An 18,252-nucleotide genomic window follows, 5' to 3' on the forward strand; every position below is an offset into this window, starting at 1 on the left:
AACTGATGTAATAACATCACGTGATTGGACGAAACAGAGCAGCCTTGTCTGACGCAGACATCTAGAGTATTCCGTATTCCGTAGTACGGTACAACAACCTCGCCCATCCGGCTAATTTCTTATCAACGTCGTTTCAACAAAAGCCCTCCTTACCTTGGTGGACCTCACACCATGGACGGCCCTTCTCCTTATACGTCTTTCTCTCTGACGCATGTCAATTATGTAAACTGGCCTTATACATGACTTTGCGTGCGTCCGACTAATCTGCTCGTGTTTAGAATCCTGATGACCGTGTCTCGTACCTTTGTGCATGGCTTGCCATCGTTCCTCAGGGGCTCTGCGTTGCATACGCAACCTTGATCTATTCTACTCGTGAGATTGAGATTATTCTCATGTTTGCTGGGCAAATGGCATGTGAGGCAGTCAACTTTATTCTGAAGAGGATCATTAAGGAGGAAAGACCAAAGCAAATGCACGGCAAGGGGTATGGGATGCCATCGTCTCATGCCCAGTTTGTGACTTTCTTTTCGGTGCACCTAGCTCTCTTTTTGCTGTTAAGACATACTCCGCCAAAGGCTACGAAAGCCTCGCACACCCCAATACCGTTCGCCCAAAGAGTGGCGCTGTCTATAGCTGCACTGATATGCGCAGGGCTAGTTGCAGGAAGCCGGATATATCTGAACTACCATACACCAAAGCAAGTTCTTGTTGGATGTGCAGCAGGGTTGGTAAGTGCTGTTGGCTGGTTCGGCATCACAACTATTTTCCGGAGGAGCGGGCTGCTGGAATATGCCCTGGATACTCCCTTGGTACGGCTGTTTCGAGTGAGAGACTTGGTGGTGGAAGAAGACCTGCCACAATCTGGCTGGGAGAAGTGGGAAGAGAGGAGAGCGATGTCTCATACACGCCGAAATACCCAAAAGACAAAGAAGCGGTAGCCTAGTGAAGAGTGATGGAGTCAGGAACAGCACTTTCTCTCGACACAGCCTGAATAACATTTGAATGCTGGCCATTATAATGTTTCATGCTCTGACTGGTGATACATTTTTTTGCAGAAGAATAGCAACAACTCCAGCCCTTACGATACTCCAGAAGTCCATAAGCCCGAAACCCCTTCGCTGCGCTACAGAATTGGAAACTTGGTATAACACGAAGAGCGGCAGCCTAAAGCGGAACGATATGGCACCCCAATAAACCCCTGCCTCCCCAGTCCTTTCGTGGAACCAAAGTCAAGTTCAATTCTTGCCTCTCGGCACCGAATCCTCTCGAAACCTTTACCAGAACGTCCCGCTACACATAAGTCAGTTAGCTAACCAAGCTGAAGAGTGTTTTTTTTTCAGTTCGTTAGAGAAATTAAGATGATAAGACTTACACCCTCATTTCCTTGCACGCATTCTGCCACCCTCCTTAACCCATCATTGTTTTCACGATTCACGTATCCGAAATTGCGAATCAAGTCCCCTGCCTTCAACCCCGCTGCTTCAGCCGGACTATTCTCCACAACACTGTTGACCCTTGCGAATGGGGTCTCCAGCACTGGCGGGCGCGACCGCGCCGCTTCCAATGTGTGTACTCCATTGGTGGTTGCTGGCTTCTGTTCATCGGACTCTGGCAGAGGGTTTGCTTGGAGGAACTCGAAGTGCGCGTGGACCGCCTTTTCGATCACCTCCATAAGTGCTTTGTAGTCATTCTTCAGATATATTATCCGCGAGCGCGTTGTTCGTACTAAATATAAATATTAGAATGGTCCAAAATGGTGGTTGGGGATGTGCTCACTTTGCGCGACGTCGAGGTCTGCCCGCGGGAAACCATCTGGCGTCATGAGGTTTGTGTTCATATCAACTCCATGCTGGGAATCATTAGCTGTCTGGGAAGCTGCTTGACATAAAACATCTTCGGACTCACAGATTCGAGGACGCCTCCAAGAGCTCTAAGCTCAGCTTCCATAGACTCCTTCTTCAACTGAAGCTCCGGCAGTGTGAGCCCCTCAGTCCGTATCCCACCTCCATTCGCTGTCGTGGGACCGGACGGGACAGTAGGGGCGTGTAGGTTCTGCATATTCGGTAGTAGCTTCACTTTTGAGCACAAGTTAAATGGTAAAGTGGTCGTGGCGTATGAAGCTATGGAACACTTTTGTTGTCAAGCTCAAGCCAAGGTATACGCGGTGCCACAGCCTGATGGCGGGGTATCGCTTATTGATAAGAAGTCTTGGCATAGTTTATCAAAGGTCCCTCAATCGCGCCACCGAGGGCCCAACGAACCCCCACGGTGACCGAGGGAAGCGATGGGTGCGCCCACATAGCATAGTAGCAGATTACGTAGACCTTAGCTTCTGCCTGACAACAAAAAGTGTTATATAGCTTCATACACCACTTCCATTGTCTAACTTTTGCGTTGAAATCTTTTGAGAAAAGCAAAAAAAAGCTAGAAACAATGGCGTCCAACCCTCCCGGCAAGTGCTGCACCGTCGGCGTGAAACACACGTAAGTGCCGCCCAGTCATAGCTCCCCTCCCAATCGCCAAAAACATAAGCATCAGAACCCTGTTTTAACACCCCCTATAGAGGCGAGACAACCGGAACTGAAATTACCATCGCCAATGGCTCCCTCGATGTCTACATCGCGAAGCCCACGAACCCCAAGCCAGGAAAGGCTATCCTTTTCGTCCCAGATGTGATGGGCATCTCCAAGAACGCCAACCTCATGGCCGACCAACTCGCCGCCAACGGATACTACACTCTGATCCCCGACCTGTTCAACAAGGATTCGCTCTCCAACCCATGGCGCCCGGAGAACTTCAACCTCATGAACTGGATCCAGCACGGTATGAAGGGTGATAACCCGCACACTGTCCCCGAGGTCGACGCAATCATGGTCAAGGCGCTGGACTACCTCAATGAGCAAGGCTACAAGGAGGTCGCAGCTGTTGGGTACTGTTTCGGCGCAAAGTATGTAGTGCGTTTCATGTCTGAGGAGAAGGGGAAGCGCATTAAGGTGGGATACTTGGCGCACCCATCGTTCGTGGACGAGGCAGAGCTAGAGGCTATTAAGGGACCTCTATCGATCTCAGCAGCAGAGACGGATTCGATTTTCCCAGTGGAAAAGAGGCATAAGTCGGAGGAAATCTTGATCGCGACGAAGCTTCCGTACCAGATCAACCTGTTCTCGGGAGTTAGCCACGGCTTCTCCGTGCGCGGTGACCCAAGCATTCCACAGGAGAAGTGGGCGAAGGAGCAGGCGTTTGAGCAGGCTGTTCAGTGGTTCAACTTCCATATGTAAGTGTTGGGATCCAAGTTTGGAAGAGACTTGTTGAGTTGGAATAGGGGCGCTTTACCCGATCACAAGGATTACAATGGATCAAAGGGGGTTAACAGCAAGTTCTAATACGATTGCTGGGGATGCCTCAATTATATATAAATCCTATTATGCTTATTACTTTGTGTTCGTGCGTCGTAGCTCCCACCCTTACCCTGATTGCTATCACCTCACTAATCCAGATATGGTCAATTAAACACGAAAGCGAACTTATTAAGAGTACTCATTCATAATAGTCATAAATCATAAGTTCAATTGCAATAGCTATAATGCTACATGCTGCTGTATTGTACATCAAGCGGGTATAAGGCTGGCAACTAGTATACAAGGAAACAAGACTCGACACGGCCCTATATTCAACGCTCATATCTTGGAAGGCCGTCATGACGGCTGGTATATTGTCCAGCAAATTCATCTTCTTCATCCAAAAATGGTGCAGAGGGTTGTGGCGCACTGCCGCTCGCCCCTTCCCCTGCGGTGTCATCAAGGTCTGGAAAGTCTGAAGGCGAACTTGCTTCTGCTTGGAGGCGGCGACGTTCTAGTTCACGCTTATCGTCGACAGTTGTTGCCGTGGCCTGTGGTTGTGGACCCTCGGCTAGGGGAGTTGCCGGTGTAATTGTGTCAGACGAGTGGGAAATGCCATTGAGTGCAGTAGCGGGAGGTCTTTGTTGGGCTGCGTGGGCTACCGGTCGATAATCATCGTTGTATAGATCGTCATCAGGATCGGGAGGAGCTGTAGGAGCGGGTTGGGAAGCCGCCGAAGGGCCCGCTTCTTCCTCCAGAGGCTGGCTTGGCAACAGGGTTTGTTCGGCAAGACGAACGCGGTCTTTTTCATTAAGGTTTTCGGAGGGCAAGACTTGCGGTGGTGGCACAGTACTCTGGCTATACTCAGGAACCTGGTTCTGGTCCGGTATGGGATGTTGTTCGTCATTATAAGTGTATGTTTGATCGTGTGAGCCTTGCGGCCATTGGGACCATTGTTGGCCGTATTCGTCGTAATGGTATTCTGCTTCATTTGGTATGGCCTCCGCATGTCCATTTTGCTGTCCCTCTGAGTCCACCGACGGAACAGGGGTTGGCAGCGCCGTTTGTATCTCATCGGCAGGCCCCTTCTTAGTTATATTACCCCTTCCTCTCATGCGAGCGCTATCTGTTGTGCCAAGAATGATCTCGAACAGGCAAGCCACAACGCTTTTCTCGCGCCTAATACGATCTGTGTCGACAATATTGCCACCCCAAGCAGCCAGTGTTGGTGCTGTCGCAGTGTCCGTCCCAAGGACTGGGTCATTGGGGTTAGTCATAGATGGCAAACTAACCATGCCTAAACGTGGGAGGTGTCGATCTTGGCCAGCCAGCTTTCCTCCCAAATCGACCACGACCTCAACGTAATATCTGAAGCTTATCATTTCGCCTGGCACCCCGGTAATTGTAGGGAAGACATCTTCTGGAACCCGTAATGACGTCGTAATCACAGTTGAGAGTGTGGCCGGGTCTATCATTATTGGTGCAAGTGTCTGAGACAAATCTTTGCGGAAAACACTACTGGATCCCGCAGAGGTTAAAGATAGTCCACCCAAGCCAGTTTTGGACTTTGGGTAGTATTCTTCATGCTTCAGCCGTTCCAAGTCTTTGCCCTTGATATCCGTAAATAGTGATAATGGCGGCGCAGAGTCTATCCGACCTTGCCGGTACAGGGTGATAATGATGCCATGCAAACTCTTGATTCGTTTTGTATGCTGTATGGATATTGTAATTGGTATGCTGTCTCCTGGCAAACATCCAGCTTTCAAAAGCTCGATTTTGGCGGTGATGGTTTTATTGGGAGCGGGTTTGCTCGACGACGTCTCGGCTCCGTTACTGACAGGTTTCGACTGCGTTGAGTGTCCGATTACGTAGCCAGTACTACTACTGCTAACCACACTACCCTCACTGATTTCGCTTTGCAAATCGCTATGCAACGGACTTGTGGGTGAGCTCGGAGGATTGCTTGTAGATGGACGCTGGTTGGCAGATTCCTCAGCTGCCGCAGACTCGGTGGGCTTCGGCTGAACAGATGACTTCCCGGACTCTGTGGCCGCTTGATCTGCCTTCGCGGCGGATCGAATATGCCTCCTTGAGTTCTTCGCTATTGGCTCGAGGGAAATAATGCGTGGTTTGGGGACACTCATGGGCCCAATATCGACTGTTTCGACCAAGGATATCTTACGCTCGCACGTCGACGTAGCAGCGATGGATGTTGGACGCGTAAGGGTAGAGCGAATCATATAGGATATAGTTCCCCGTTCAAACTGTGACGCGATTAGTGTGTGGCCTTGTGTGGTACGCGCAGCATGTGTACTTACGTCGATACTTGACGGCAAGCCTTGGGATGGGAACTGGAGATTGAATTCAAACTCATAGATCCCCGGCTCGAGGCGTCCTTCGCCGCAGAGTGTAATCTCATCATGAAACAACGACACATGGCCGTTACCGGTGTATTGGGACCTTTTGTTGCTTGTAATCTCGACGACATGGTCGCTGGTAATAACCTCGCCGGCTGCCGCAGGCTTTTTCAGGACGCGCACAAAGCCATGAAGAGCGACAGTGAGATGGGTAATCCGGATCGGCTTTACGACGGTAAGAACGACGATGCCCTTGACGATATCTCCTGGTGAGTACTGGCGATGCGGCTCGTTGGCGCGGATGTGAAAATCGGTGGCATTTCTGGTCCGCGACCGCAAAGGCGAAGTCAACCTCGAAAGGATTGACCGACCGCTCGATGCTAGTCTCGAAGACGAAGTCGTGGGCGAGACATCCGAGTACATGCTATTGTTTTGTCGTTGATGCCAAGTCGAGATGGAAGGTAAGTTGCTTGCCAAGAGATTCTTGAATTCTTGGCTACCTGGATGGAGGAGTGGTGGAGGTCAAACGTGCTGGCCATGCGACACGACAGTGGATTCGACCCAAAGCCAACACGAGCAGGGGGAGGAGACTGTTTTGTCGGGCGCCTGAATGCCGCTGCCACACGACTTTCTGAGATGATCTGACGCTCAGATATATATATACAGAGGATTTGCGGCGAATGTAACCAAAGCTTATCGTTATTATTATAATCGCATGGTCAATGTGTTAGCAGGCCAAGTTGTCAAGGATGGTGCTTGGGTGCTTGGTGCTTGTGTGTGGTAGGCAACACCTTGGCTGGATGGGAGTAGTGTAAGAAGTTTTGGAGGACGCGTTTTCTGGGCGGCGATCTAATAGTATAGTATTGTAGTACTCTAGCCACTCGAAACCCCCACCACCGGCGTCTTTCTACCACCAGGGTCGACCGAGGGCTACCGGGTATTCCGAGAGTCGATACTGTACTTGATTATAGCACTGTATATGCGCTATTACGTTGTAGCAAAGCGCCAGAGAGACCCAGACAGACCCAGATCATCTTTACGGAGTACTTCTGGCCGTGACAGCCACAAACTGGAGCATTTCCAGAGTTGTGTATGGACTGGACTATGTGCTGGACTATGTGTGGTTGTGGACTGTGGTGTGGACTGTGTGTGGTACTGCTCTGTGCGGGCGCTGGCACACACAAGGGATAAAGCGGAGACTGCCCCTCCTCTCTTCCTGCACCACAGCCAATTGTGGCGGAGTAAGCAACAACCCGCTCATCGTCATACTGTGCTATGAACGGAGTAGGTGGAGATATACAAGATATACACCGTGATTATACTGTAGCATGTCGAGTAGTACCTACGGACAATACTCCGTTACCGCAATTGTCCTGTTATATTGGCTATTCGTACTGGACGAACCAAGCTTTTTCGCTATTAATTACCGTATCCCACATCGATAGTCGCGTTCCGCTCGTAGCTGCTCCTAACGCGGCAAATGTTGGGATGGGATTATCTTGTTCAACTGTAGCACTCGTAGCACACAAGGGGTCTCGGCTCGACGACACATGTGCCCTCACACACCCGCCAACCTCTGTCCTATCACCCTGCTTGGTGAAGTGTTCTCGGCCATACAAAATACGTGCGCACACACAAATGTAACCGTAGAGAAAGATCGATTCGATTTTAGGCAGCAGAATTGGGGCCAAAATCACTCAAATTGCCATACTGGAGGTCGGAGAGTCAGGCTCGCACATAAGAGACTTCCTGATTCACTGCGCCAGGGTTACTCAGACAGGGGTTGTAAGGGTGCAGCTGGCGAGATTGGGAGGGAGCGATCTAAGTTTAGCCCAAGGCACGGCGAAACTAAAGTAAACAAGGTGTTGAAATAAAGATGGGGTCGGAGTTTGTCACGAAGCTTAATCGTCACTGGCCTGGGCTGTGACAGGATGGCCAAGTCGCGTCGCGTCGCTGGGAACGGGTTTGTATGGAGGGCAAGGTATAATTAACGGTCAGGGCCATATCACCCGGCCGAGAATGCGTCCGATGTCCTCAGAAGGATTCGATCCCAATTATAGCCGCCCCCAAATTGAGCCGTCGAAACGTTACTCTTGCCAACCAAAGGTCTGAAGTAGACTGTCCATAACAACAGCGATTACAGTAACTGTAACTAGAGTAAAGGCTGCAATCAAGAAGCCAGTCACTCATAATAGAGATAAGGGGACAAGTTCTATCAGCCTAAATAAGTTGGTATCAATCCTCAACAAAAAGCGATCCCTCTTCGGACTTTGGGGCGGCACAAGAGCTGCTGATCGTTGCAATTCAAGGAAGCTTCCACAAGATCTTAATATTAGCACAGCAGCTATCACATGTAGTGCGGTTTGTTCCGTCACGTTTTCCGATCGTCACAGTTTCCTCCTTTCCTCCTCCCCTGTTCAAAGTTCCTTGAGCCCTTCACCAGGGATATATTCATCTCCACACGTCGATTGCATCACCAGAGCCACCTGCTCTCTGTCGTTGGTGAGGTCCAGCAGGTAGCTCCGGATGCATTCGAGGTTGTCCGTGAACTGCTCTGCATCATCTTTCAAACTCTGAATCTCCTTTTCTTTGCGAAGAACTTCTGTAGGGTCGCTTCCGCTGTATGCAGCCAATTCCTTGTCCAGTGACGCCGTTTCTTTCAGGAGTCGCTCGTGAGCTTCCAACAGTGCCTGCCTGTCCATGCCGTTGTCTTCCAACATTTCATCATCTTCATCTCTTTGAGCAGTTGCCTCAGTAATGTGTTTCTTAATGTCGGCAATCGATATCTTCAGCTTTGTCTCTTCGGCCTGGAGGTCGTGGAGGACTTTCTCCTTGCTTTGCTTCGCGTCTGAGACGAACGCCCAGTACCAGTTGCCGCTTCCTATTTTCTCAACTTTGATCAATCCTTCGTCGCTGAGGGCTTGAAGATAGTCTTTGACAACCATCCCACTGATCGAGGCGACGGCCGGAAGTGCTTTTTCGAGGTCCTTGAAGGAGTGGGCGCTGAGTGATCTGTGGAACCAGTCCAGTATGAGAGCTTGCTTTGCTGCGGGAGGGGCGGATTTGGGAGCCTATTATAAGTGTGAGACGCGTCACATTCTCAGAGACGAGACAATTACCATCTTCCGGGGGGGTCTTGGAAGACTTGAGGCTGTGTAGATCAAATACAATTCTCAAGTCTGGTTCAGGTTAGGTCATGTAAAATGGTAACAGGAGGTTGAGGTTCTCAATGGCAGGGCACAAGAATGGCAGTATTCGTGGCAAGGTCCGACCATAGAATATAAAGGGCGTCGGTTCTCTACAAAATAGACAAAACTAACGTCGTCAAAATGTAAGGTAGCAACATACATCATGCATTCATATTTTATTTGCTATGGGGGCTTCGCCATACTTCAAAGGGCTTTGATCCCAGTCCTTATTTGATATATCGACTGTCCATCCTCCGCTATATTGCTTGCTGCTTGCCATCCTGTCTTGCCTCCTACAAATCCTTTGGAAACAAAAGATCCCCCTATGGGACCACTTTGCCTTTGTTCACACAAATTGACGAGCAAGTATTTGACTCCTCCCCAAATACGGCCAAAAAATGCAGGGCTGCTTGGAGCTGTGGTTTGAAATGAAACGCAGGGCATGTAGATATCATTGCCATGTTCCAAGCAGTGCATTGGGACGCCCGTCGCCAATAGCCGGGAGTGACGGTTATGTCGTGAGAATCTTGGTCCTTCCTGTCGCTTTCCGTGCTTTCAGCCATTTCCATTCCTCGGCGACCTTTGCTCAGCACTTTCTTCAACGACCCCAAATAAAACGCGAAGCCACAAGCTGCAACCTCTGCATCCTACAGCAAGTTCTCCGTCATCTACAGCTTCTTCCAGATCCTCCTCGCGAATCAAAAATCCACGATCGTCTCCACACCTGCAGCTCCGGAACCACAGTGACTCTTTCTCATCAAAGTCCAGATCATCCAGATCAACGGTCTCTACGCCCGTGCGGAATCCATTCCTCTGCTGGGCTCCAAATTCGCCCGTCCGCTGAGACTCCAAGGCAAGCTCTCTGTCATATTCCTCACGGAGCTTCGGCGTTGATATGATGGAGTAGGCTTTTGTTATTTGATCTACAGTATAGGCACTACTGGGTTGTTTATTTGTAGCCTTTGTAGAGCCAGGCTCTGGCGAGGAAACTTGCTGGACTTTGTCTGGGTGGTGCTGGAGTAGTGATTTCCGATATGCTGCCTTCAGGAGCTGTGGGGTGAGAAATCTTGCTGCGTCCCGTGAGTTGGGGAGCCCCAGGATTTCATAGTATGTAACCATGAAGACAGCACTTTTGACGTTCTATCCCGTGATTTTGTTAACTTGGGATGGCGTTGTGATAACATGGCAGTTCTGGAGTCAAAAATCGCTCTTTGTTGGATGAGGGCCTGAGGCATTAATTATTTTGAATGGAGCATGTGGTTTGGTTTAACACGGAGGGACAATGGGGGCTTAAAAAGAGTAATTTATAGCAAGGTCAAACAGTAGCATACAAGGTCAAATGGTAGCATAAAAACGAATTTCAAGAGAATGTGGCCATCATGAGTGTGGTGCGGTAACATGCATTCTATTTAGAATTTGATACAGATATGTACTACACATCCAAGCATTGAAGCTCAGTTGACAAATATTGTGAACGCCATCCTCCTTGCTATGAGCACCCAACAGGGTACGACAAACATATCGTACAATTTCCACTCCCTCAGTTTGATATACACGTAGCTTATTTCGGCCACTTCTTCCATCCACGGCCATGTCCTCTCTGCTTATTGTTAGCCCAACATCCTCAAGATTTGTGTCGGATATGATATAGCTCACCTCTTTCCAGGTTTGAATGAGTTGAGGCATATCCAACATTGCCTGTCTTCTCTTCTCCAATCTAAAAGATATATGTCAGCGGCTTGTTCTCCTGTTCCTCTCATCACCCTAGAAAGTCAAGTCTAGGGGGTGGTATTGGGGTATAACGTACCGTCCCTTCATCTGCCTCTCGCTCTCTTTACCCTTGACACGTTCTCCAACACCGGTTCCCTTAACACGCAGTCCATTCTCCTCTCTTCTCCTCAATCTCTCGGCAGAGCTCTTCACGCTGAATGGCATCAAATCCTCAACCCCATGGCGCTGCGCCAGCTTCACCAGGTCGGCCTGCCTCCGTAACGAGAAGACTGGATCGTGCCATTTGCCCGTTTCCGGGTGCTTGTGAGCCTTGAAAGGAGATGGCGCCGCTTCTTGTGTAGATTCCCCGGTGATTGGAGCTTGTGAAGATTCGCTTTGGGCGGGAAGAATGGCCGCTGGGGGGTAACGGGCGAAAAATCTGGTCAGCCTCGGAGGAAGCGCCTGCGCAAGTTGGATATGCTTTGCTGTTGACGCCATTGTGAATGTGCAGTGAGCACTGTCGCTAATTGGGGCGCTTTCTGTATGTTGAACGTGATGTTCAAGATAAATTGAGGAAGGCCGAATGCGCGCTAAGACGTTCTCGGCTCCGGCGGCCGATCATTTATGAGGCGCATTTACAGCCTTGTCTAACCTTGCTCGCCTTCGACATACAAGAACAAAACACAACCACGAACCTTTTGCGCGTTGCTTCACGAAAATAAATACAGCGCCAGCTATACCACCTCGATCCATTAATTGCTTGGTACATCATTGCCACTATCGCAGTCCGGCACCATGAGTACATCTCTTAATGGTAAGACGGAGTCCATAGCAAATGGCATAAACGGGCAGGGCGATCCGCCACCTCCACCACCCTCCGATTCTATACCGCCTCCACCTCCAGAGAACTTCGCTCCACCTCCTCCCCAGGATCTACCCCCACCTCCTCCTTCCGAATTGCATCCTCCTCCTCCTGCTCCGCCACAAGAACCGAAGAAAAAAGCTGGCTGGGGGGCACCGAAAGGCAGGCAGCCTCTGAGCATAGAAGAGATACTACAAAAGAAGAAAGAGGCGGATCAAGCTGCGGCGAAGCCGAAATTTCTGTCGAGAGCACAAAGGGAGAAGCTGGCCTTGGAAAAACGAGAGAAGGAGGTCGAAGAACAACGACGGAAAACCGAAGCTGAGCGACAGCCTATTGCGGCCGCTCCTAGGCAGGCACCGAATGGCCCTGGAGGATCCGATAGACGCAGAGATGAGGATAGACGGGGTCCCTCGAATGTACCGACAGGCCCAAGGTCGATGCGACATGGAGATGCAGCGCCACCAACTGGCCCATCTGGAAGGAATGGAAATAATGGGAGGCAACAGGGGAACATGGGCCCTCCCAGCAAACAAACTGCGAATTCTGGGAAGGGGTCCTTAGCTGGAGAAAAGCGGCCTGCAAATGGTGAAAGTACAGAAGCTGCGCTCACTCGAGTGAGATACATGGGAGCGGAAGCAAACCAGTCTACATTTTCGGCCAACAAGAAGAGGAGGAAGACCACTGAGAAGAAGTTCAACTTCGAGTGGAACGCCGAAGAAGATACGAGCCCGGATTATAATCCTATATATTCACAGCGGGCGGAAGTTAACTTCTTCGGAAGAGGCAGGCTCGGCGGATTCGCAGAGGATCCCGAAAGCGGTGTTTTTAAATATGCGAAGGCGCTTGAAGCAAGAGATTCGGAGGCTGGCTCAGTACGCGCGAGGGAGCTTCTCGAGATGGAGCGGCGCAGGAAGGAGGATGCTGGAGGTAGAAACTCCCTTGACAAGCATTGGAGCGAGAAGAAACTCGAGCATATGCGAGAGCGTGATTGGCGTATCTTCAAGGAGGACTTCAATATCAGCACTAAGGGAGGGGCCATACCCAACCCTATGCGAAACTGGGGTGAATCTGGTTTGCCTAAACGACTCATGGATGTTATTGCGATGGTTGGTTATGATGAGCCGTCCGCAGTCCAACGAGCTGCCATACCAATAGCGTTGCAAGCCCGAGATCTTATTGGTGTTGCTGTTACAGGTTCTGGTAAGACTGCAGCATTTTTGCTGCCGCTGCTGGTATACATATCAGAATTACCGGCTTTGAACGAGTTCACGAAAAACGATGGGCCTTATGCGATAATTCTAGCGCCCACTCGTGAATTGGCGCAGCAGATCGAAGCTGAGGCAAAGAAATTCGCAACGCCACTTGGATTTACTTGTGTCAGTATTGTTGGTGGCCATTCTCTGGAAGAACAGGCTTACAACCTTCGAAATGGTGCGGAAATCATTATTGCAACTCCAGGTCGACTTGTCGACTGTATTGAGCGTCGCCTCCTTGTCCTGGGCCAGTGCTGCTACGTTATTATGGATGAAGCAGATCGTATGATTGATTTGGGTTTCGAAGAATCTGTCAACAAGATCTTAGACGCTCTGCCAGTAGGAAACGAGAAACCGGACACGGATGAGGCAGAAGATCCACAGGCCATGACACAACACCTCGGAGGCAAGGATAGATACCGACAGACAATGATGTACACAGCTACTATGCCTTCGGCAGTCGAGAAGATTGCCAAAAAGTATCTGAGGAGACCTGCAATCGTCACGATCGGAAACGTTGGTGAAGCCGTCGAAACCGTTGAACAGCGCGTCGAATTTGTCTCAGGCGAGGACAAAAGGAAGAAGCGCCTCAATGAGATCCTGGCTTCCGGAGAGTTCGCACCTCCCATCATTGTCTTTGTCAATATCAAGCGCAACTGCGACGCTGTTGCGAGAGATATCAAGCACATGGGATTCACATCAGTTACACTCCACGGTAGCAAAACCCAAGAACAGCGTGAGGCTGCCTTGGCTTCGGTTCGCTCGGGACAAACAGATGTGTTGGTTGCGACAGATCTGGCTGGAAGAGGTATCGATGTTCCTGATGTCAGTTTGGTGGTTAACTTCAATATGGCGACGAATATCGAGAGTTACACCCATCGTGTTGGTCGTACTGGTCGTGCGGGCAAGAGTGGTGTGGCTATTACCTTCCTGGGCAATGAGGATGCGGACGTGATGTACGATTTGAAGCAGATGTTGACGAAGAGCTCCATCTCCAGGGTGCCTGAAGAGCTGAGGAAACACGAGTCTGCACAACAGAAGTCCACAAGAGGTGGCGGTGGTGGGCAGAAGAAGATAGAAGAGAGCAGCGGCTTTGGAGGGAAGGGCGGGGGATGGTAATTATAAATCATGTGTAACATCTCAATAGATTTACGAGACAGCAACTGAGATCACTTGTATTCACTTGTATTTGGTCTGTTATAATATGTGAATTGGTGATGTAAATAAATGATGTGCCTTGCTTCCTATACAGATTCAATCAACGCTCAAAAGAGCTATCGGTCTGTTCAAACCCGCGGCTTTATGAAATTAGTCTAGCAACGCCCAATCCTAAGATCAGAGAACACCAGCATCTCGTCGAGTAGAAGCGTGATGCTGGAAGATCTTATGTTGCAGCTTGGTTGGATCCCCAAGCCCAAGTTCGAGGGCCTGCAGAACTCAAAACACCGCCAAAGTAAATAAAGCAAACCTTTCAGATATATTTATTAGCATTGCTAACACAGATAAGGTTTCCGAGGAATCCGGAGTTGATTATTCGATTGTCATTCTTGAGAGGTGTCGTCGCAGAATTTATTTTTATTTTTGTAGTCACTCTCGCTTATTTAAGTGGATCGTGAACTGGAGGCTTGACAACGACTAGCCTCATCTCAGGAGCATTATAAATTGCCGCTGGCAAGTAAACAATCAAATACGTCCATATGCAGATCCTATAGTGATTTTATGACGATTACCAAATAAGTAATATATGACTGACGCATTGAAAGTACAAGGCACTGGGCAAGATGGCGATCGCCTTGTTCGCATGTAATCATGTGAAGGAAGGAACACAGGCAGGTGCGACCTTGTCCATAGCAATGATAAAATGCACAGCAGAAGGCAGGTACATAGGCAATATTTTACCAATACTCTTTCCTTGCCTAGAGTGTTTTTGAGTTTCGTTATTTCGAGGTTACTGCCCCAGGATTGCGGGTTAGCCTTATTCTTTACATCATCTCATCTTCTACTTATCATGAGCATACTTCTCATTAATGGAACTGGTCTCGTTAGTAAACCAGACCCTTTTGATTATACATGCTTTTAGTATCTCTTCGTGTTAGTTTTCTTCATCAATGTCATAAAAATGGCGAGATATGACATTCAGCAGGAAGATAGTTCCACTTTACCAGCGATTTCTCCCCGGCAATCGAATCCTATAAACACGTTGAAAGTTGACGATAGGCATCAATCTTCACCTCGTGGCTCAACCAACCACTCTAAAGGAGCCTTGGGTGCTGCCGATGGCATCAATGAAATACATATCACGCCTCCGAGACGCAGCGATACACCTGATGATGCAGAGGGGTGGGACACTGTGGACAATATCACTGCTCTTGGGCTAGCCTTTGGCTACAGCAATACACCCGAACAAGCTTCGCCAACAAAAAAGAGGTTTGTATTAGAAGAGTTGGAACCGACACATGAACCTCCCAGCATCCAGCTTACTCGGCCGCCGTTTGAGAAGTGGGTAAAAGGCTTCAACAAAAACGCAGCACGGAGACACAGACGAGCCAATAGCATTGCTGGGACTAGTGTTTCCGACAGCGATTATCATTCCTTGCAATCCAAAATTCGCACCCGACACGGCCTCCGAAAGTCCGTATCCGGTTCATCGCTTGGGTTCGTCACGGCAGTGAAAAGTGCCAGTATTAGCCTTGCAAGCTTTAGTATTGCTACGAAATCCCGGAACCGTGGACATTCCTCGAAGCATCAGAAGACCGACCGCAGCAGTAGGGCGTCTAATATTGGGCCCCGAACATCTGAAGACAGTGCATATGCTGCCAGGGGTATAGCCAATGATGTTGCAGTAACGAATCGTTCTATCCGGCGGCGTCGAGTGCTCGAAGAAATTATAAGCACTGAGGAGGGTTATTTTGGAGATGTGAAATTCTTAATGAATGTGAGTCTTGAGTTACCGTCGAAAATTCACGGGCTGATAGGACCTCATAGGTTTATGTGACCCTTCTGGCTTCGGTTCCAATGCTACCAAGCCTCCGGACTTCAATTAGTCGAAACCTGTCTGATATTGTTGAGTTACATGACGAGCTTTTGGGGGATCTTCATCGAGTTGTCCCTCACTCGGAATATACACAGCCAGATTATATATCTAGTCCTGCACCTGAGAAGCAGGGGCATCATCGCTGGAGGAGTCTTGATGCTGTTCCTGAGAATTCCAGTGACCTTTCGTGGGTGCAGAAAATCCCTGGGATGACAGCAGAAGCCCAAGTCGCTGCTGACGTGGCGAAAGTATTCGGCAAGAGGGTATGCTAAGGAGTTTTTTTATCCTCGTTTTGCACAAATACAGTTTCCAGCCTGAAAACTGCTAATAAACTACCCATAGATGCACCGCTTTTTCGCGTATGAGGAATATGGAGCGAAGTATGAGATGATGGTCAAGAAAGTGGCATCAGCATACAAGACACTACCGCAGTGGGAGGAATATCAGAAAGGTCTGGAGGCCTTGGCGGCTTCTCTGGAGTCAACCAATATCCAGAACGGCCAACCTAACAAATCTTTAACTGTAGGTGATTTACTGGTGAAGGTAAGAAGCTGACACTGAGAAGCTGAGTGCTAGCCGCAACTGCTGATCCTGACTCAGCCTATACAGCGTGTTTGCCGCTACCCACTCCTTTTTGCTGAGCTGCTTAGGCAGACGCCCGTTTGTGATTGCCCAGAGTCGCACATGGAGATTGAAAAGGTTCTCGTGAGACTACGGGAAATGACATCGGAGATCAATAAAGCAACAGAGGACCCCCTCATGAAACCAACCATGGAAAAGACATGGCTTCTCCAGGACAGACTTTTAATTCCTGATCAGGTAAGCCAATTCACACAAGTATTATCCACGCACTGTTAATACTAAGACATCGGCAGGTTGATCCTCAATCCAAGACTTTGATTAGATCCCTCGGGCATGTACATCTATGTGGTGTTCTCCATGTTGCGTGGCAAACAAAAAATGGAGTAGATGGTCAACATATGATAACTTTATTATATCGGGATTGCCTGGTTCTTGCCACCGTTGAAAAATTGGAGAGCGTCTACAATGTGGGTGCAATTATATTTTTCAACGATATCCGAATCGAGGAAGCAGACAATGGGAAAGGTGTGTATTCTGAAGCCTATAATAATTTTACCACCGACACTGCAACTAACTATGCTAGGCATTCAATGCCATACAGCACCATATTCTTGGAAAATAGTGTTCGAGTGTGATCACCAGCTCTTTGAGATTATCTTTAGCGCTTGCTCGTCGAAAGAAGAATTAGAATGGAGGAATCGCCTCAACATTTGCACAAGCCGAGACCATACGGACAGTTACGACCAGGCCTTTATGACAACGGTGTCACTAGGAATCAAGTCGCTAGGGACTGTTTTCGGAAAACCAGGTTAGTATGTTCCTTGACTATGCACAACGGGCGCAATCTAAAATATTAAGGTACTGTTGCAAGGAAGCTTTCAATCCGAAGAGCTACGACAGTTGGACCGAAATCACCTCTATGTCAAGTCATTATCAAGAATACAAGTGCAACGAAAGACACGGCGACCCCGTCACTAAATGCAGCAGTCAATAGATCGCAATCACTACTGGGGACAAACCGCATCCCAGTTCTTGCTCCTTCGAGAGCTGAAAGGGTGAGATTAGAGCGCTTACTTTCAGACGTGTGGACAAAACAAATTCTACCCTATCCGGGAATGTCTGGACGGGCCCGGAGTGAGCATATTGTGCGCTCCTCAGCAAGCTCCATGATGAGAAAACTCAGTGTAGCAAGCATCACAAGTAATTTCGCCAAACTCTCAGGAAGCGCTGTGAGCCCACAACATGCCTCTGGCTCACCCGGCGAGGACAATAGCGACCGAAAAGTTGTTATTTCAGACAAAGATCCCGGCTCTCCTGCCCGGTCTAACGTCTTAAAAACGACAGCAAACAATATTCAACCGACGACTTCCATCAATGATTTGGACTTGCGCTTTGACTCTACTTTTGATGAAAAGATGGCCAGCTTGGCGGCGCCCCCTGTTACTGAGAGTAGTCCCATCGGAACAATGAAGCGCTTGGCGGCGTTGAGAGTAAAGAACGTCCTACAGCCAGACAAAAATCGCCACCTTGCATCACCGCCATCAACTCCTCGCAAAATCAGCCTGGGCCGGAAGATGATGAGAAGTGTTTCTGGAGGCAGTGTTGGTGGTCACTCTGGCTCTCCTTTGAGCCAGATTTCTCGAGAAAGTGAAAATCAAACCCTGGTAAAGCTAATCTGATGGATGCAGCTATGGGATCGCTGCTTAGGTATTTTAAAACGGTCTCTATTGTATGCCGAGGTCTTCGATATGGGATGCGACGCAGGAGGGTAACATTCTTTGAACACAGCTATACCTCCCCTCGCCGTCCCAGAGTTCTCTACATTTGTTCATTATTGTGGGGTTTCTGTACAGACATTTATAGAACGTGGCTCAGTTATGCAAATACCCGTGTTATACTCCACCAATTGCAATTAATACACCCAAGGC

At 49.1% G+C, this 18,252-nt stretch overlaps 7 protein-coding genes across 7 annotated transcripts; 3 read left to right on the forward strand and 4 right to left on the reverse strand.

Moving 5' to 3' along the window:
• Positions 1–1,005: 1,005 nt before the first annotated feature.
• Positions 1,006–2,394, reverse strand: NAS2 (putative 26S proteasome regulatory subunit). Its single transcript, XM_018276287.2, has 4 exons — positions 1,906–2,394; positions 1,777–1,849; positions 1,373–1,725; positions 1,006–1,290 (listed from the first exon to the last, which is right to left on the reverse strand). The coding sequence occupies exons 1-4, from the start codon at positions 2,056–2,058 to the stop codon at positions 1,165–1,167; spliced, it is 705 nt and encodes a 234-aa protein (XP_018129914.1). The 5' UTR covers positions 2,059–2,394; the 3' UTR covers positions 1,006–1,164.
• Positions 2,309–3,426, forward strand: VE01_06849 (uncharacterized protein). The gene is made up of 2 exons (XM_018276288.2): positions 2,309–2,483; positions 2,564–3,426. The coding sequence occupies exons 1-2, from the start codon at positions 2,434–2,436 to the stop codon at positions 3,276–3,278; spliced, it is 765 nt and encodes a 254-aa protein (XP_018129913.1). The 5' UTR covers positions 2,309–2,433; the 3' UTR covers positions 3,279–3,426.
• Positions 3,427–3,545: 119 nt separating this feature from the next.
• RIM8 (ph-response sensor protein) lies at positions 3,546–6,770 on the reverse strand. Its single transcript, XM_018276289.2, has 2 exons — positions 5,657–6,770; positions 3,546–5,602 (listed from the first exon to the last, which is right to left on the reverse strand). The coding sequence occupies exons 1-2, from the start codon at positions 6,116–6,118 to the stop codon at positions 3,671–3,673; spliced, it is 2,394 nt and encodes a 797-aa protein (XP_018129842.1). The 5' UTR covers positions 6,119–6,770; the 3' UTR covers positions 3,546–3,670.
• A 1,330-nt stretch (positions 6,771–8,100) lies between these two features.
• Positions 8,101–10,002, reverse strand: VE01_06851 (uncharacterized protein; the record flags this gene model as incomplete). Its single annotated transcript, XM_018276290.2, has 2 exons — positions 8,101–8,766; positions 9,535–10,002. 2 exons carry the CDS (start codon positions 10,000–10,002, stop codon positions 8,113–8,115), a joined length of 1,122 nt encoding a protein of 373 aa, XP_018129843.1. The 3' UTR covers positions 8,101–8,112.
• Positions 10,003–10,255: 253 nt separating this feature from the next.
• On the reverse strand, positions 10,256–11,139 carry VE01_06852 (uncharacterized protein). Its single transcript, XM_018276291.2, has 3 exons — positions 10,691–11,139; positions 10,540–10,600; positions 10,256–10,483 (listed from the first exon to the last, which is right to left on the reverse strand). The coding sequence occupies exons 1-3, from the start codon at positions 11,089–11,091 to the stop codon at positions 10,445–10,447; spliced, it is 501 nt and encodes a 166-aa protein (XP_018129844.1). The 5' UTR covers positions 11,092–11,139; the 3' UTR covers positions 10,256–10,444.
• A 133-nt stretch (positions 11,140–11,272) lies between these two features.
• Positions 11,273–13,878, forward strand: PRP28 (mRNA splicing protein prp28). Its single transcript, XM_018276292.2, has one exon. The coding sequence runs from the start codon at positions 11,389–11,391 to the stop codon at positions 13,825–13,827; it is 2,439 nt and encodes an 812-aa protein (XP_018129845.1). The 5' UTR covers positions 11,273–11,388; the 3' UTR covers positions 13,828–13,878.
• Positions 13,879–14,793: 915 nt separating this feature from the next.
• Positions 14,794–18,248, forward strand: VE01_06854 (uncharacterized protein). Its single transcript, XM_018276293.2, has 7 exons — positions 14,794–15,643; positions 15,694–16,005; positions 16,085–16,285; positions 16,343–16,561; positions 16,618–16,849; positions 16,908–17,132; positions 17,183–18,248. Exons 1-7 carry the CDS (start codon positions 14,828–14,830, stop codon positions 18,001–18,003), a joined length of 2,826 nt encoding a protein of 941 aa, XP_018129846.1. The 5' UTR covers positions 14,794–14,827; the 3' UTR covers positions 18,004–18,248.
• The last annotated feature ends 4 nt before the right edge of the window (positions 18,249–18,252 follow it).

The sequence above is a fragment of the Pseudogymnoascus verrucosus genome (assembly GCF_001662655.1).
Source record: "Pseudogymnoascus verrucosus strain UAMH 10579 unplaced genomic scaffold scaffold_25, whole genome shotgun sequence".
In the NCBI taxonomy this organism is placed as follows: Eukaryota; Fungi; Ascomycota; class Leotiomycetes; order Thelebolales; family Thelebolaceae; genus Pseudogymnoascus; species Pseudogymnoascus verrucosus.

Bases quoted from the DNA above. Each gene is read 5' to 3' on its own strand.
- NAS2 (XM_018276287.2), bottom strand. From the start codon at position 2,058: ATGCAGAACCTACACGCCCCTACTGTCCCGTCCGGTCCCACGACAGCG. The intron at 1,850-1,905 runs GTGAGTCCGAAG...AATGATTCCCAG, and splicing joins TTGGAGGCGTCCTCGAATCT to CATGGAGTTGATATGAACAC. The intron at 1,726-1,776 runs GTGAGCACATCC...ATTTATATTTAG, and splicing joins AGACCTCGACGTCGCGCAAA to TACGAACAACGCGCTCGCGG.
- VE01_06849 (XM_018276288.2), top strand. From the start codon at position 2,434: ATGGCGTCCAACCCTCCCGGCAAGTGCTGCACCGTCGGCGTGAAACAC. The intron at 2,484-2,563 runs GTAAGTGCCGCC...CACCCCCTATAG, and splicing joins ACCGTCGGCGTGAAACACAC to AGGCGAGACAACCGGAACTG.
- RIM8 (XM_018276289.2), bottom strand. From the start codon at position 6,118: ATGTACTCGGATGTCTCGCCCACGACTTCGTCTTCGAGACTAGCATCG. The intron at 5,603-5,656 runs GTAAGTACACAT...ATCGCGTCACAG, and splicing joins GCTTGCCGTCAAGTATCGAC to TTTGAACGGGGAACTATATC.
- VE01_06852 (XM_018276291.2), bottom strand. From the start codon at position 11,091: ATGGCGTCAACAGCAAAGCATATCCAACTTGCGCAGGCGCTTCCTCCG. The intron at 10,601-10,690 runs GTACGTTATACC...TATATCTTTTAG, and splicing joins GAGAGGCAGATGAAGGGACG to ATTGGAGAAGAGAAGACAGG. The intron at 10,484-10,539 runs GTGAGCTATATC...AACAATAAGCAG, and splicing joins TCATTCAAACCTGGAAAGAG to AGAGGACATGGCCGTGGATG.
- PRP28 (XM_018276292.2), top strand. From the start codon at position 11,389: ATGAGTACATCTCTTAATGGTAAGACGGAGTCCATAGCAAATGGCATA.
- VE01_06854 (XM_018276293.2), top strand. From the start codon at position 14,828: ATGGCGAGATATGACATTCAGCAGGAAGATAGTTCCACTTTACCAGCG. The intron at 16,006-16,084 runs GTATGCTAAGGA...AACTACCCATAG, and splicing joins CGAAAGTATTCGGCAAGAGG to ATGCACCGCTTTTTCGCGTA. The intron at 17,133-17,182 runs GTTAGTATGTTC...TAAAATATTAAG, and splicing joins GACTGTTTTCGGAAAACCAG to GTACTGTTGCAAGGAAGCTT.